The sequence below is a fragment of the Pyrus communis genome, chromosome 14 (genome assembly GCF_041283825.1).
Source record: "Pyrus communis isolate YQ-2024b chromosome 14, ASM4128382v1, whole genome shotgun sequence".
Lineage (NCBI taxonomy): Eukaryota > Viridiplantae > Streptophyta > Magnoliopsida > Rosales > Rosaceae > Pyrus > Pyrus communis.
The window spans coordinates 1,134,206-1,151,673 of NC_142578.1; the positions used below are offsets into that span (position 1 = coordinate 1,134,206).

General features: G+C 38.8%; 1 protein-coding gene and 1 pseudogene across 3 annotated transcripts; both read right to left on the reverse strand.

The window, feature by feature from the left end:
• Positions 1-2,958: 2,958 nt before the first annotated feature.
• On the reverse strand, positions 2,959-7,061 carry LOC137712425 (uncharacterized; annotated as a pseudogene). Its single transcript, XR_015955577.1, has 4 exons — positions 6,517-7,061; positions 6,257-6,398; positions 3,790-5,579; positions 2,959-3,668 (listed from the first exon to the last, which is right to left on the reverse strand). The product of XR_015955577.1 is annotated as an uncharacterized LOC137712425 (transcript).
• A 1,369-nt stretch (positions 7,062-8,430) lies between these two features.
• On the reverse strand, positions 8,431-17,015 carry LOC137713010 (DExH-box ATP-dependent RNA helicase DExH3). Of its 2 annotated transcripts, XR_015955792.1 has the most exons (20): positions 16,347-16,957; positions 15,816-15,970; positions 15,653-15,740; positions 15,198-15,443; positions 14,864-14,959; positions 14,580-14,768; positions 14,277-14,436; positions 14,066-14,196; positions 13,543-13,716; positions 13,190-13,462; positions 12,689-12,883; positions 12,258-12,461; positions 11,972-12,041; positions 11,739-11,887; positions 11,102-11,410; positions 10,682-10,741; positions 10,412-10,564; positions 10,213-10,323; positions 8,976-10,016; positions 8,431-8,878 (listed from the first exon to the last, which is right to left on the reverse strand). XR_015955792.1 is itself a non-coding variant. In XM_068452238.2 (19 exons), exons 1-19 carry the CDS (start codon positions 16,776-16,778, stop codon positions 9,522-9,524), a joined length of 3,690 nt encoding a protein of 1,229 aa, XP_068308339.2. In that variant the 5' UTR covers positions 16,779-17,015; the 3' UTR covers positions 8,899-9,521. The 2 variants fall into 2 exon arrangements, 1 of the variants encoding a protein (XP_068308339.2); XM_068452238.2 differs by lacking the exon at positions 8,431-8,878 and having other exon boundaries at positions 8,899-10,016; positions 16,347-17,015.
• Positions 17,016-17,468: the final 453 nt, after the last annotated feature.

A 17,468-nucleotide genomic window follows, 5' to 3' on the forward strand; every position in this document is an offset into this window, starting at 1 on the left:
AATTCGGCCGGAAAACACCTGAAAACCACCTCAATCCACCTGAAAACCCTAAAAATGGGTGTTCTCGATTCATCACCGAAACGAACTCCAACGCCTCATCTAATGCTTGGGCCTTGCTCCTGGGGTTAAGGGGAGTCTATTGGTAGTGCTGATCGACAGTGTTGGTTTCAGAAAAGGCGGATCACCGTCGAGCACCCATGAAACCAACGGGTTTCATTCTTCATGAATATGGGGTTAAACCAAGTGGGATTTGGGTGGAAATGGAAAAGGAGTTGATGTAGAGTTGTTTCCAGATGGTGGGTGGCTACAAGTCACCGGAAAAACTAATGAAATCTTGTCGAAAAATGGCTCCAGGAACTTGTTTAGCGAACCGGGTCGGGATGGGCTAACGGGTCGAAGAAGGGTCCAGTATGTTGGGCTCTCTCTTCTCTCATTTCCCTCATTTCTTTCTTTTTTGATTGGGCAGCATCCCCCCCTTCCTTTCTCCTGATTGATCCCATCTCTCCCTCATTTCCCCTCCTTTCTCTTCTCTTCTTTCCATCACAGCCTCACACGTGGCTTCTATATTGTTGATCTAGCAAATCTAGAGCCTTCTAGATTTATGGTCAAATGATCATTTTTCCCTCAACTTCATTTGTTTATAACTCCTTTGCAACGACGAGTACTAAGAGGCTACGCCAAGGGAATGAATCTTACGTAACACGACAACACGGTCAACAAAAGTCAACGTTTTTGCTTCGGAAGGTATTTTTGTAAATTCACGCATGTTTATCTCACACATATAAGAGGTCCTGCTAGCCATATCTGCCGCTTTACTTCTTCAATTATTTCTTTCTCTTAAATCCCTTTATTCCATGGCTATCTCCCTCAGTCTCATTAACTACATCTTCTTCGTAGGGTTGAATCAATGGTGAGCTTAGTGATGGGTTGTTGTCTTCTCTCTCCATTTTCTGCTTAGCTTCTTGTGAGAGAGGGAGAGCGAGTACTGTGTGAGATAGACATCTAGTGATTATATAGGAGCTGAAGATCTTTTTTTTTCCTTTTTCTTTTCGTACATTTTTTGTGGGAAAAAACATAAGTGACGTGAAGATAAACCGACAACATTCGGCGGCTTAATTCGTATGGCAATTATGTTCAACAAAACGAAAAGCAAACGAAGGCTCCTACTAGACTATAAATTGTCTTGTCTTGTTAATTTATTATCTCCTCTGCGAATAACGTACTTGATTGAAAACAAAAACTACAATCAAAATTATAGTCTTTAACTATTTAGATACAAAAAATTATTTAAATTGGAGATCGTTTAATCATCCGTATATATCAAATAAATGGACGAATCGAATATTACTTAGTACTATAATATCGATTTGTTTTATATATTTGAATGATTAAATGGTATTCGATGGAAATGATTTTTTTTTATATATTATCTTCAAATGAAGATTAAAACATTAAATAGTCCCGGTTATGAAATTTGTACCATCAAATACGTTATTCGGAACCATAAAAAATTAATCTTCATTTGATCTTGATGTATAATTATTATTTAAACTTTTTAATAGGAGTTGTCAAAATTTCTACGACGTCTTGGGGTTCAATGGCTTCAATCGGTGTATCATTGTACTTTGGTCGAAGTCTCGACAACATCACGAACAAAAAAAATTGTATGTCTGAATTTTTCACTGTCCAGAACCAAAAGATTATCGATCTCGTCCAAACCGAAACATAAATACCAACTAGAAGAACAAAAGCACACAGTCGACAAGAACCACACAGCTCTTGTAGGCAACCCTTTGAACCACAAATGTTTCATAACTGTAAATGAAAAAGAAAGAAGAGGATGGATGAAACGCAGAAACAAATAGACGAATACAATATTGGTCATCGACTTAACTCATTGTAATAATTAAGTAGACAAATACTTAAAATTGGTTAATAACCTAACTCACATTTGCACATTTTGTTTTTTTTTTTAACTGTTACGTCTTTGAGTGTGGTGGCCTATACGACTGCCGCACACAAGAACTCCTCCTGATATCCCCTTCTTGAAGTGGAATCAAGTTATAAAGGCTCAAGACACAACAAATGTGCAGCTTCATTTTGTATTCTTTCACATGGCTGATTGTTGGGTTTTCACTTGAGATTAAATGGTTGGACTTAGTTTAACTCATGCAAATGTCCCCAACCCATGGACTTTGGGTTCTACTTGGCCCATAAAAAAGGACTCGGGTTCTAAACGTTGATGGTCTGTAGAAACAAATAAGCCCAACTACCAAAAGTTTTATACGATGATAAGAAATATAATTACATAGTGGATGTCGAGTTCTTGAAGAAGAAGAAGAAGAAGAACTTGTTGAAGACAACGATGAAAACTTGTGACGGATTGATGTAGAACAAATGGCAGAATGGATCGAAGAGGAGATGGACCGTCGGAAGGCAAAGAGGCGCAATCATAAAAAAGGTGTTATTTTCCCATAAAAGTGGTTTGAGCCATTTTTTTGCAGAAATTCGTTAAAACAATTCTCCCATAAAAGTGGCTTGAGCCATCATTTGAAGAAAGTCATCAAAACAGCAGTCTCCTAATAAATGGAGTCTTTTGGGGTTTCAAGGGCTATATTATATGTCAGTTATTTTCATTTTAATTTCCTAAGTCTTTTGAGTTTTCTAAGAGGTTGTAAAAGGCTTATTTAAGCCATGGCTTTGTAATCATCTTTTCACCTTTCAATCAATTAATCAAATAATCCTTGGGGATTTCTGTCAAACTGGTGGACTCCAGTAACTTTGTTCTACAAGGGATTACGTTGGTAACCCTTTCCTTGCTTCGTGCTGCGTCACGGATTTAAGTAAATTTATGTATATCAACATATATATATATATATATGTGTGTGTGTGTGTGTGTGTGTCTATACTTAAAAAAAAATTATTTGTATTGGGAATAAAATATTAATAAATTGCAAAATAGAAGTACAAGAATACATAAAGTACTACGATTTATTGAAAATAAAATAAGGTGAAAAAGCTAAGCATATAATCATAATAAGTGTTCTTGGATATTCCATGTATCCAATAAGTTTACAATTCAAAAACATATAAAATGCAAAATGAAAGGAATAAAAAGATATATAATAATATAAGATACTTGTAAAGTTGCAAAGTTAGGCCTCAATCTCTTCTTCTCCATATCCCTTGAAGACTCTCTCCAACTCAAACTCAACTTCCTCATCATCTCCTTCTTCTTCCATGTCCTTATCTGATACAAAATCTTCTTCATGAAGTTCTCTTACTTCAACATTTCTAGAACTCCTCCTAGGGTCTAAGGAAGTATCCACCTCTAATGCCTCTCCATCCATTCTTGAATCAAGCTCAACTTCCTTCATCACCACCCTCCACAATCCATCCTTGCGCCATACTAGCTTCACTAGCAAGTAGTATATCCATTTTCTTCTCATTTTCTTTTTTCTTCTTGGTCATGATCTTTGCATTGTATTGGACATAGACTAAATTATTTAACATTGTTGTATCTAGTTTATTCCTTTTCTTTGTATGTATCTCCTCAAAAGTGCTCCAATTTCTCCCACACCCGGATGAACTTGTAGTCAATGAGAGAATCTTTATAGCAATTCTTTGCAAATTAGGTACAAGATTACCATAAGTAGACCACCATAAAACTAAAGAAGCAAAAAGTACACAATTAGAATTGGACTAGTAAATAAAAACAGTTAGACTAGTAAAGAAAAATAATTAGTTTTGGAAAGTTATTAATAAGTAAGAGTATATGAATATTCATACCTGGATCATAGTTGTCATCGTTCTCTATGCATCCAATATCGGCCAAATGTCTTCCAAATCCACCCTCTTTTTTCTTATACTTTGGCATCTCTATATTTATTACTTGATTTTGGACTTCATAGTTGTCAGGGAAGAAATTCTCAACACAAGTAAACATGGCGTCCATGACAAGTGGATCATGTTGAATGCTTTGATCTTTGAAGAAGTAATAAGGGTTCAAGAAGTAAGCCACCAAATGTAATGGTCCATCAAGCCGATCATGAGCTTTTTCATCAATAATTTGTAGAATTTGTCTATAGTTGGCCTCATTATTTTTTAATGTCTCCTTAATCTCATTCCTTGCTTTTTGTAGCTCTCCATACAAAAACCCCATTGAGGGCTTTCTGCCACCATCCACAAGTCGAAGCACCTTAAATAAAGGTTCAAACACCTTCAAGCAAAGTGATACCCCTTCCCAAAAATGTGCACTCACCATGATAGCATATGCCATTTTTCCATTTGTACTCTTGGAATGTTTGCATTGTTCCCATTCATCGCTAAAAACCATATTCATCAAGTCCTTTCTCTTATCACTCAAGCTTTGCAAAGTTAGGAAAGAAGTTGCAAATCTAGTAATCCCGGGCCTCACTATGTCTCTTTTTTTTGTATAATTCCTCATCAATGCCAATGTTTTATGATGTGCATAAATGAAGATATTAAAAGCTTTTGCCTTGTCGATCACTCTTTTGAACCTAGGTAGACACCCAATTCCTTGAATCACGAGGTTCAAAGTGTGAGTGGCACATGATGTTCAAAACATGTTTGGCCTCTTCAACTTCATCATATTAGCCTCCGCCATGTTGTTAGAAGCAATGTCGGTCACCACTTCAACTACGTTTAATGGCCCAACTTCTTCAATACACTTGTCAACATATTCAAAGATGCACTCCTTGGTGTGTGTCTCGGTCGAGCATTCCTTGGAAGAAAGAAATACTGCACCTTTCTTGCAATTAACACACAATTTCATTATGCTTCTTCCATTTTTTTTTGCTCCAAGCATCAGTCATAATTGAGCAACCATTCAGAGCCCACTCTTCTTCATGCTTCTAAAGTGAATTTTTTGACTCTCTCCACCTGTTCTTTTAACAATGGTTCCCTTAAATCATATGGGGTTGGAGGTTGATAACCTAGACCAAATTGACCAACTGCTTCCCAAAAAAGTTTAAAGTTATCATTATCACTAACATGAAAAAGGATACTGGCTTCATACACCCATCGAGCTAAATATCGATCCACTTGATGTGTTCTATTCTTCCAAATTGCATAATTGAATTTTGTTGTCGCTTCCCTTTGCTTCCGTCATTTGAGGAACTGGGATTGATAGTGGATGCAAACTTATCCATAGGCCCAAGAGTGCACGGCCTTTTCCTTGACCCAACAACTTTAATGTCTTCTTCTTCTTCAATATGTTGAAGTTGAACATTTCCCCTCACTTTCTCATTATGCTTACTTCTTTCATTCTTCTTATTTTTTGCCTCTTCTAATGCGGCTCTACATTTTGCTTTATCCTCGTCCAAAGACTTTGCGCACCCAGCTACATTTCCCTTGATGTTGGCAATGTGTTGTTTCATTCTATATACTCCACCACTAATTGTTTTCTTACACAACTTACATTGCACCTTATCTGAGTTTGTAGGATTCACCAAGACCCCATACTCCCATGCCACATCGTCTAAAGCACACTCTAACGGACTATTTGATTGAGAGGACGACATTGTATTAGATGCTTTAGAAGATACACTGCCCGTTATCTACAGATAAAACCACATCACATTAACTTATGTTCCAAATTCTTATATAATTTATCTCTTGCACTCATCCCATCCCTAATATACTCCAAATTAAAATTATAGAAGGATAGGACTAGCAGACTTGCAGTCATGCAATTGTATAATTGCTGATGGTGATACATACAGAAACACAAATTAACAAACAGATAGATCACGAAACAAAAACGAGATAAGCTAACTTATGGAAACAAAGTACCCGAGACTAAAAACTAACAACAACAATAAACGACAACAACAAAACCTTATTTCACTAAGTAAGATCGACTGTATGAATTATAAAATTTCGCTACGCTAAGTTTTGCGTCAAGTTCTAATATCAACACTAAGAAAAAGACCGTGATAATTGGAGCATTTATATACACATTGTATAGTCCAAACACGGTACCAGTTCCAACATCAATAAAATTCGAACAAATTTGTACCATACTAAACTAACTGCATAACTATCAAGGCTCCATCTCTAATCTTGAAATCATATTCGACATTAACAAAATGCTCGGCTCCTCGATCAACACACTAGACTTAGAAATTTGCAGTGATCAAAGTCGTCCACGAAATTGTATTATTGCAGGCAGCACTACTGTAAGTCTGTAATGCAGTGCTCATTGACAATTTGACAGAGAAGGGGAGAGACTTACAGATGGAGTCAAGAGACTCAGAGAATGTGAAATTGGAGAGGAGAGAAGACTGAACGAAATAGCAGTGCGGAGAGCCGGAGCCTCAGATCAGATGCGAGATGATGGTGAACCGTGGATTGGTGCAATTCGATTAGCTTTTGTTCTGCAAAGCGATACAGAAGCTAAGGTTACCATTAACCAAATGGTCCAAGTAAAAAATCTACCAAATGGAACATGGGTTTCTATGAATCGGTGATGCAGATGCTAAGGTTACCACGTACCAGATTGTGACTTACCAACCAGAGATGAAGAGACGGCCAGCGATGAAGTAGCAGAGCAGAGCACAAGCGACGGCTAGCCACGACGAATTAGGCGCTGCCCTGCGCTGGGCAGAGCAAAGCGACGGCGAGCCGCGAGAGAGAACTCAGGGAAGAAATTAGGGTTGTCAATGTGTCCGAGTCTGTGCACAGCGAGAAAGAGAACCAACGCGAAAAATACACCCAATCAAATTAAGTTTTAATTAAACAAAAATTCAAACCGCCTAGCTCTGCCTAACGCCGCCTAGTCCGCCTAGCGCCGCCTAGAGCGCCTAGGGCGCCTAGCGGCCGCCTAGGTGGCCGCCTAAAGCATCACCGATTTTCGTCACTGTTCTGGCCTAATGAGCGTTTCTTAAGAAAAACTTATTCACTAAAGAGGGCCAATGCAACCAGAATCAGAGGTGGTGGCCGGCGTAAAAAGCCCCAGCTTCTCATCATATCGAGAAGGAGCACCAGGTGGTTTCACCAATCCGAGACAAATTACTAAGATGGCTAGAAGTTTGGGCGACAAGGTAACTGATACGAACGCTGGTAGGAACAATTCAAGGATTGCAGAAGCTGTGAACTTTTGTGATGTGTTAATTGGGGGGGGGGGGGGGGGGGGGGGTGGGGGATGGCAAGCCTTCAAGTAAACTTATCTGAATGCACAAAATGTAAACGTTTAACGTCGAAAGGTTTAGAACCAGTTTGAATAAATCCCTTGAACTTTTGCATCAGTAAGCCATCCCATTGTTTAGTATTTGCGAGGTACTTATAGGTTATTTGTTCATGAACATTTACACTTGCACCCGAAGACCCGAGTTCTTTACCCATCTCCCAATATCGTTTGTTTCAATTTAGAAAAATGCATCCTAATATTCAATGCCATTGGTTCCCAAATCTCCTTTGTTAGTTTGTAAAGAAATTGTGGAAGCATGTTTAGGATAGTAGCGAAAAGACGCGAACTAAATTGGATAAATTGAAAACACGAAACTGAATTGGTCAAGTGAGTAAAACGCAGGGATAATTTTGGCGTTTGAACCTTACAGCAGTAGGCTCGGTTTGAATGATCTGTAAGCAGCTGTAAAAAAACCTGTGCAGAATAATCTGCGACATGTGATCGGTACATGTGCTGTGCAAGACGAATGGTTCTCTCCCTTCAACCAAAATACAGCTTCGGCAGCTGAATCTTTCTCTGCTTCTTTCTTACTATTGCAAGGTTAGCTTCCCTACAAAATTCAACCCACTACATGACACAGAACGACTACAAATTAGACTTGAGCTGCCGAACGTGACCAGAGAGGTTCGGCCAACAAGTGCCGAACAGTTGGGAGAAACATAATAATACAGCTAGTGCCTCTATTGAGCAGATTAAATCTTTCTGTTTTCTTACTTCATTTGACGATCGTCACCACGATAACACCATTTCTTTGAAATAAAAATAAAAACCATCTCGTTTCTGTTTCTCAAAATTATTATTATTTTTTTTTTCTGGATTAAATTCATGCTTTTTCTTTGGAAAGGCACTGGATAACTTCACCATGGTTTTAATGTTATGCAGCGGTCGATCTGTAGGTTTGAATGGCTGAGCACGGTGGTGGGTTTTGATGTTTGGTCTCGCTTCGGTTTCTGTTATATAAAGAATTTAGTGATGCTGTTATCTGAATTTATTTAGCTCCCTTTTCTGTTTGGATCAATTAGCTTTCATGAACATACCTATTTAATCAGGTTTCTAACAAAACTGCTTACATTTGAATTGACCATAACATCGTAATTTAGCCTCCTACTTCGTATTCAATCTTTGATCTTCAATCTCCTCCTACACCAGACTACATTTTTTAACAAAGATTAAAGCATGTTTATGCAGATGTGATCTTGGTATTTTGGTTAGAGAGTGTTGAGTTACATAAAAGTCGAGTAAAAAATGAATAACGGTTCGATACTTGCCAGAAACCTCTTTCGCCTTCAGCAGAAGAGGTTCCGATATGGAGCATTTGCTTCCTGCTTGCTCATAGCATTATATTTATGCGCAGTTTTCACACCTAGTTTGAATCTATCAGCTTGTATGTGGATAAACCTACCGTTTTTTAACTTGTGTTGCAAGAAAGTTATGTGACCACACTAACATGATATGTTTGATGTCTTAACCTTCGTTTACTCGCAGTGAATTTGCAACTGTCAGCGGGTCTTGGTTGGGAGGTGCTGCAAGTCCAGCAAACAAATAGCTCTCAGCAAGTAATCCAAGGTGAGCAGCTCGATCAGGGGATAAGCCCGCATCACAGTATTCAATGCCGTTTAGTTTGAACAGAGTTCATGCAGCAGATGTTGGTGATCAAACAAACACAACCTATCATGATTCGCACAAAATTTTGAATCGGAAAAGAAAATTTCTATGTTATTTATAACATCATAAGGACAGCGTTCAATAAGTTCAATGGTATTACCAGCCCGGGAGGCCGAAACTGAACAGTGTGTGCCGTGCTACAAGTTCTAGCGCAGGCATGAGGCAAACTCCGCCATGCTTTCCCTGTCTAAAATTAAATAATAAGCTGCTGCTTTACAGATACAACCCTAAGACTGCTCCACCGATACAAATATATACAAGATGCAGACAAGATGCAGCTCTTTGACCCATGCCCAGCAGTAGCCATGGGTCAGTGAGATCCATAAGCTGCCGTAAAAAAAGACTTGTAGAATAATCCGCTACTTCGACAGAACAAGGTACATTCTCCATACCCTATGAAGAATGTGCCAAATCACCCGTTTCCAAAATATGGGCTCATCTGCCGATAAAGAATGTCCTATATCACCCCCTTTCCAAATATGGATCTGCAAATGCCGAAACTGATCTATACAATCTAGCTTCTATTCTGAATGTAGCTCAACGGCCTAGAAGATTGATGTTCAATTTTTATTCACCCTAATCTTTCTCGTTGCCGCTGATTGTGCTTTTGATTGTATGCTTAAGTCCACTATATGACGAGCAACCCTTAACCCCATTTGGCACTATCAAATGAGGTCCTTTTCTGGCTTTTCTTTCTACTTTTCTTAAGTAGCATCGACATATGATCAATATCTGTGGACGATGAATGATTCTCTCCCTTTAACCAGAGTACAGCTTCAGCAGCTGCGTCCTTCTCTGCTTCTTTCTTACTATTGCATGGTTTGCCTACAAAGTTCAACCCATTGAAGATCACTGAGGAACGGAACTGGTTGTTTTTCAATGGTTTTGTTTTGTAGGTGGGTGCATCATGCTCGGCTCTGGTGAGCAATGTTTGGAGGTGATTTTTGTAATTATTGTTCTCCGCAACTTTCTTCATGGTGCCTTTTAACTTTGGTACCTTCTCTTGTGTTGCCTTCTTTGAGGGCACTGGCACCTTGCGACCAAATACAAATCTACCCTCACATTGATCCTCTGAGACCAGTAATCTTAGCGCTGATAGGAGGTTCGTGTGTGATTGCATATCCAATTTGGGATTCAGGAGCTGCTTGCAAAGAACGCATCCCCATGTCAGCATTTAGCAATAAATGGAGTGACTGTTCATGTGTGCGTGCATGCGTGTGTGTATGAGAGAGAGAGAGAGAGAGAGAGAGACAAGAGGAGAGCCATCGAGAAAGAACAGGTCTAGATTCAAGTGATAAAGTCAAGAACTGTGACAAATGCTGAAGACAAATACAAACCTTATTATGGATCAGTTCATCAAGCTCCCTCTTTAAGCAAAGATATGTTTCTGCTAATGTGGGATTCATGAAAAACTCTATGTATCCTCCCAGCATCTTCAAGTGCCCATCCTACCAAAAGCAAGGAAGAGTATTTACTATTTTTTCATGAAGAAAACACAAAAAAAATAACAATCATGTCCAAGATCAATAAATGTACCAGGCCACCCCTGGAAATGTTGCCTCCGAACAAAAGGAGCACAGAATCAGATATACCAGTTGAATCCCGGAGAAAAACCGAATTCACTTTCACCTTTTCGTTGAAGACAAGCCATGGATATGGAATTTTGGGTATGTTTCCATTGACAGAACTCTGACAGATAGATAATAAAAAACAACAAAACAGAAAATGTGTCATCATACACAATTAGAACAGAAAACTTCAAGCAATACAAGGAAAGATGAATTCAACCAAAGACAAGAAACTAACCGAGTATAGCATCACTTGTCCATCTTCCTGTGTTTTCAGCATAATCGACTTCTCTTTGTTCTGTGGAACGTTTGCACAACATATACAATAAATGAGAAAAGACAAGCCATCCATAAGCAAAACAGATGCAAACAAAATCAGTGGCCATTCAGAAATTCAACTTAATCTGAAGAATCATGTCCCCCTTTATCACAGTTTTTGTTAACTTGGACATATCTACTGGGGAATCGATTCAACTAAATGTGAAGATCACAACACCCTCTTATCACTCTGTTTTGCTCACTTGAGCATATCACTCCTTTCTTTGTATATTGTACAGAGTAAAAGAGCCTACTAAGACAAATAGTTTCTTTTCATGCGTATAAAAAAATTACAAGATGAAAAATATACAAACATTATAAGAAATGCATAACAACTTACCACGACAGAGCATATTCCAGGGAATAATCCAGCACAGATGACTGCTCGGACAAGATGCTCATCATGGCTCCATGTATTGCAGTTTTCTGTATTATGGTCAACCAGACCCGCATCCTTGAGCAAAAAGAAGAACTGCTTCCGAAGAGAGTCAATGGCTTTCAGAGTTTGCACAGAAAGGAAGTTTCTCCAGCAGTACTCATAGCCAGACTGTGTTCTTTCAGCACTTCTCCAACCATCATAAGCTCGGATGAGAGCAAGATGATCACTGTTTTCATGAGCAGAGAACTGTGCTTTTGCCGACTCTGCAAGCTACACAAGTTGAAAATTACATGGTTACTATTGAACCTATGCTTGTTGGTTACCCAGGAGAAAACAGGAAGAGAACTGTGTTTAGGGATATTTTTTAATATATAAAAAAAGACATACAATAACTGACTACTGTTAACTTCTTTGCATGTCTCTTTACTTTGAATGTTAGTGAAAAGGATAAAAGTCGACACTCAACTACGATTATTAAGTTGGTGAAAAGATCAGTTTTCAAACGAGACAGGAATATGATGGTGTGCCAGGGGACGGGAGACACCATTATAATATACGCAACAGCAAACTGTAAAAAGGAACACTATATCATGCTTACATCCTTCTTGTCATGCGGCATAAGGAATGGATCTCTCATACTGAGGCCTGCGACAACAGTCATTACTGGATCCAGACAGTTGAAAATAGACCCTAATATGAGCATTTTTCCAAGTTTAGGCTCAACGGGAAGCACTGACAAGTGACGTCCTGCACAGCATGAAATCGTTAATCTTTCTGACTTGCAGACAAATCAACACACAATTTAAAACAGCTTTGGTAATCATTCATTACCTAACACTGTCAGATCTTCATTATCATCTAAAGCCCCAATGATCTTCAAATACTCAACAGCATTTTGAACCTACAAAACAAAACAAAAAAAATTGTGAGGATTGATATGAAGATATGCATAGATCACACTGTTAAGAATAATTATATCTTAATTCACCTATTTTTTTGTCAAACTATGATAATTCACATTGTTAATTTTAGATATAGTTCAAAAGCAACACAAGACTATCACCTCCCATGCAAGTTTTATAAAGAATAATCTGAGAGTACTCGGATAGAAATTTACCGACAGAGGTTCAGGTGGCTGCAAGGCCTTAGATAGGAACTCTGAAATACTTCCAAGTTGTAGACTTTTGATTTGTAAACATAAAGATTGCAACGGAGTCCTCAAAAGTTCAGGCAACTGATAATCAGCAAAGGCATCATATACACATCTGGGGTAGAGATGGTAACACTCGCCAGGTTGAACACGACCAGCTCTGCCTCTCCTCTACAGATTAAAGGTGTCAATTAATATTGTCAACCCATGTGTATTAAATCTCCTTGTAAGAGAGCAATTTTCAGTGAAAGTTTGAGTACCACAAAACAAAAATAATTGCACGGTTTAACTAAGAAGCATTACAGTCAGTACAAACTCATGCTTTGCATCATATCAGAATATCCAACCATGAACTAGAAAATGATCAAATTGATATGGAAACTGTCAGACTGTCTTACTTGCCGAGAAGCAGCCTTTGAAATCCAGGATGGAAGCAAACAGGGAGTGTTATTTAGTGCATCATATGATGTCTCTTTCGCCTTTCCACAATCAACAACAAAAACTACATCGTTGATAGTGATACTAGTCTCAGCCATGTTTGTAGCTAGAACTATTTTCCGAACACCATCTTCTGGCTTATCAAATATCAATTTCTGTTTACAAAGACAACAAAAAATGACCTTTAATAAAATATTAATCCATTCCTTGAACTACAAGAAGAAGAATAACAACCCAAAAATGATAGAGTCCCATTTAAATTTTTCGAGTGACAGCATCAAAAGATTCATTGAACAAATATGAAGCTGTAATGAATTATTGATTAGCTCCTCAGTACAAGAATCCTTAGAGGATCGAGAAAGTCAAAATGCTCATTATCCAGTGTTTTTCCATCACTAGACCATGGTAGTATTTGTACGCACTATGCAATGAGAATTAACACAAAAGAACAGTGACATCACCTGCTCAGAGCTAGGCATGGAACCATGACATGCTAGCAATAGGACCCTGCTAGGATCTCCTAATAGGGGATGAGCTTGGAGTTGATCCTTCAAGGAATTTATGTCATCCCAACCCGTCATAAAAACCAAAATTGCGCCAGGCCGTTCTTTCCTGACTATGTGTAAAAGAAGATTCCCAATGAGGTTAAAACCAATGGAGTCAGGATTCCAACAGGACAGAGACTCCTGAGTCCTTGGACTGTACTCCCTAAAGTCAGCAGCTTCAAGTACATCCTGTTCAAAAGGGGCCAAAAAAATTAAATACAACCTAGGGGATTGCAGCGCAAACTAAATAAGACACAAATTTTCTATACCTCAACACTAGAAGCAATTTGGCTCTTCCTCTTTTTGAAACCTTGAGCTTGTTTCTGCATTTTCCACGACTTTTCATGACCATAATCATCAATCTGATTATATTGATTCAACTGATACCCAGTCATTTCTAGAATATTCTCCAGAAAATGTGCTCGGACTGGGTATGTAAACCCCTGTAAATACAGCAATGCCCAACACCAAAATCAAATGAGTCCAGTATACCTTATGCTGAGAACATCCCTATCACAACGTAATCAAGAAAATAAACGATGCAGCACCAGCATGCCACAGGTATACAAATGTAATTGAATTAAAAGTGGATTCACTGAAGGAATCAGGAAATACTTTGTACTTGCAATACAAATGGCACCTGGAATCTCCTAAGATCATGCTATATTGACATGAATACACAATGATGATCATAGATTGCTACACGACAGTTTGGGTACATGGCACAGATAATTAAAAGAAACGAGTTGATTAAAAAGACGAAAAAAAATAAGCGTAGTTCCCTGAACTTACGGGAATATGGATCATTGGAGCACCACCAAAGTAGGAGGAGAAAAGCTCAGCATTTAGGGTGGCACTCATCAAAATCAACCTCAACTCTGGCCGGCGAGGGAGAAGTTCTTTCAGAACAATAAGAAGAAAATCTGAAACAAATGCAAGGCTTTGCTTAACACCACATTAGAAATACCAATCAACAAATTTACTTTCCAAAATTGAAAATTACCTTCATTCATTCCACGTTCATGAATCTCATCAACAATGACATGTGTAACACCTCTCAACTTTCTGTCAACAAGTAATCTCCTCAATAATATACCCGTGGTGCAAAAAAGAAGCCGGGTGTCCCGCCCTTTCATCCCTTCAAGCCTAACTTTGTAACCAACCTATTACCATAGGGAGAGATTTAAGTTCAAATCAGCTAGAAAAAAGATAAATGATCAACAACCAAGTGAAGTAAACAAAGATAAGAAATAAATTGAGCCTAACACTTTGATGATAAACCTATGTCATCAAAACAGTAACTTACAGATTCCCCCAGATTCTCCCCTCGTTCTGCAGCAACTCTTTCAGAAACAGCCATGGCAGATATCCGTCTAGGCTGGGTACAAATAATACTGCAGGACGCTCCACGATCAGCTTCAATCTCAGATTCTAAAATGTACTGAGGGAGCTGCGTAGTTTTACCACAACCTGTTTCGCCTGAGACAACTAAGACCTGCTCAACATAATGTGAAGAAAAAAACTTAACTATGCTGGTGAGCAAAAGCAATCATCCGTAACCAATTTTAGAAGTAATAAATTACAACTCACCTGATTTTCTGACACAGCTTTTAACAACGCATCTTTCTTCTTGTATGCAGGCAGACTTTTACGAAGTTCAAGCATCTTTTGACCTTCTGGAGATTCCTGTATAGGGCTTGACATGTCAATATGAATGTTTTTAAAAGTCTACAAATCTACTATAAAGCTACATGAAGAGAACAAAAGCTGCATCTCAAAGTCAAACTATAGAAAGACACAACAAAAAAAAATTCACAGAGGAAGCTGTGCATTGTTTCCTACATCTAAACAGAAGAACTAACAAAAAGCAAAAAGGATCAACTTCCCGCTTGAATAATGGTCACAAAAGGAAAGGAAAAATAACCTGCCAATGTCGTTGCCTATTACGCAGTTGCAAGCTTTTCCGCTGAAGAATTTTCTCCATGGCATCAGTATTCTGTATCAAGGGCTCCTGCTGCTCATAATGTCCTCCATCATTAGTTATGCTTCTACTACTGTTTGATCTTGACAAGGAAAGGTCTGATACATTTCCTTGGCTCATTGGCTTTTGAGATAGGTAGGCTTTGAGATGAGCATCTACTTCTCTATGAAGTCCAAAAGGTAAGACAACCTACACACGCTTCAAAAAGTTTAAAACAATATGTTGCCTAAAAGACTTTGTAACTTCAATAACATGCGCACCAAAATTAACTAATAATTCAGGGCCCACATCATAGACTAGAGAGCAATTGTTTCACAAATGTTCAAAGGAAAGAACGTCATCCATTTCTTTCCATGCATGAATTAAACTAAATAGAGCATAAACATGCAAGAAAGTACCTCTCTTTGTGGCCGCTTATCGTCCAGATCAGGTCTGTAATTTGGCTGAGGAACTTTGCTAAATACTACAACTCTAGAATACTGACGGCTGCTCAAGAAAATTAAGAATCAGCATACATACAATTTTGGACACATAATAACTGTACTTGCTAAACTGACGTACCTATGTAAACCCATCCTACTTGCCAGTGCTGAAAGATGATCAAAATCGCGTCTATCCTTTCTTTCCCTGGACACCAATTCTTGCTCATCTTTGTTGCGAAGAAGCATGGTTAACTTCCATCTCCATTCGTCAATGTTATCAAGGGTCGAACCACCCTAATCATATATTAACAAGTAAAAGTCACAACCTTTACAATTAAGAAGAATGATGAGAAAAATAACAGGTTTCAGCTGTGCTTAAAAAAGTGCTACACTTTAACAACTTTGTCGGGTGCTAATCGAAAGTCCGAAAAAGCTCCATGCTTCAAAAACATATACTGATGCCTAAGCTCTACGGTCTACCCTACGTTCATTGGCAGCTACATTGCATTTGAATTTAACAGTGATGGAAAGAAATGCGAACGACAATTCGACTTGAAAAATTGCGAGACTATGAGGTTAAAAATGAAATCTTCATTCCGAAAGCAACTCAATCAAAGTTCCCAATTCAAGTAATCAACACTTTTAACAAAACGGGCAGAGCAGAACTCACCATTTGGCGCTGAGACGACCCCAGTTCGGCGTCGGACTCCTCACTCGCGGAGGCGTCCTGGTACGCAAACCGTCCATAGCTCAAATTCTGCTGGTAAAACGGCACCGCCGAACTCCTCAGCTGCTTCCTCTGCTTCCAATCCAGCTCCGCCGCCCGAGACGATGCCTGGCACGCGACGTCCCCGACATGACGCGGCAGATAATAGCACGCATTCCAATTCAGCGGCGGAGCAAGGCAGTGCGTGTGGTGGTACCGGCTGTTCCTCATGGAGCATCCCAGCAGCATCGACGGCCTTACCAAAGTTACTTGGCGGCGGCGGTCGTGGGTCCCGCAGAAAGAGATGAGAACGGTAGTGGTGGAAGTGGTGGAGGGTTTGAGGGACATGGTGGTGGTCCTGAATATATATCCCTGGAAGAGGGCGGAGTACGGCATGGTTGTGGGGTTGGGGGTGTGTGAAGAAGGCGGTTATGGCGGTTGTGAGCTTTGTCAGTTGGAGCAGTTAGGGAGGGTTGGGCTCCATTTATTGCAGGGATTAGAGTTTTTGACAGGGGACGGTGAGGGTGTTGGTTGTGTTGGTTGGAGAGAAGTGGCGCTGAGAGCCTTTACGTCATGACTCTGGAGCTGGACTCTGTTTTTTCTTCTATCTATTAAAAGAAAATAAATTCTAATAAATAAAATTACGGTCCAGCCCTCCTCGAAGATAAAAATAAAAATAAAAAGCAAAAATTATGAATAGCACAAAGCAGAGCAACTTCACTACTATTGGTTATCTTAACGGGGTACGAATTTTTAACAAGTCCCCGGCCTAATTTGTTAACAGCCCGTGCTGCTCGGTGTTGGGTTAATGAATTATGAAAGAATTATCACGTCTAATATTTAAATTTGATAAACAATATTTTATCGTATTTTTAACCAGTGATTCGATAATTACTCAACTTTCCTATAAAAAAAAGATAATAACTCAATTCGTTAATGGATAATTGAATAACGACTCGACTCAGACAACTCGATTTATTAAAAAGTTCTTAATGACAAACCCTACTCGTTAATTTCTTAACGGGTGATCGTTAATACATAATCATATCAATTTGATTGAACCACAATTTATTTAAAACCGATTTC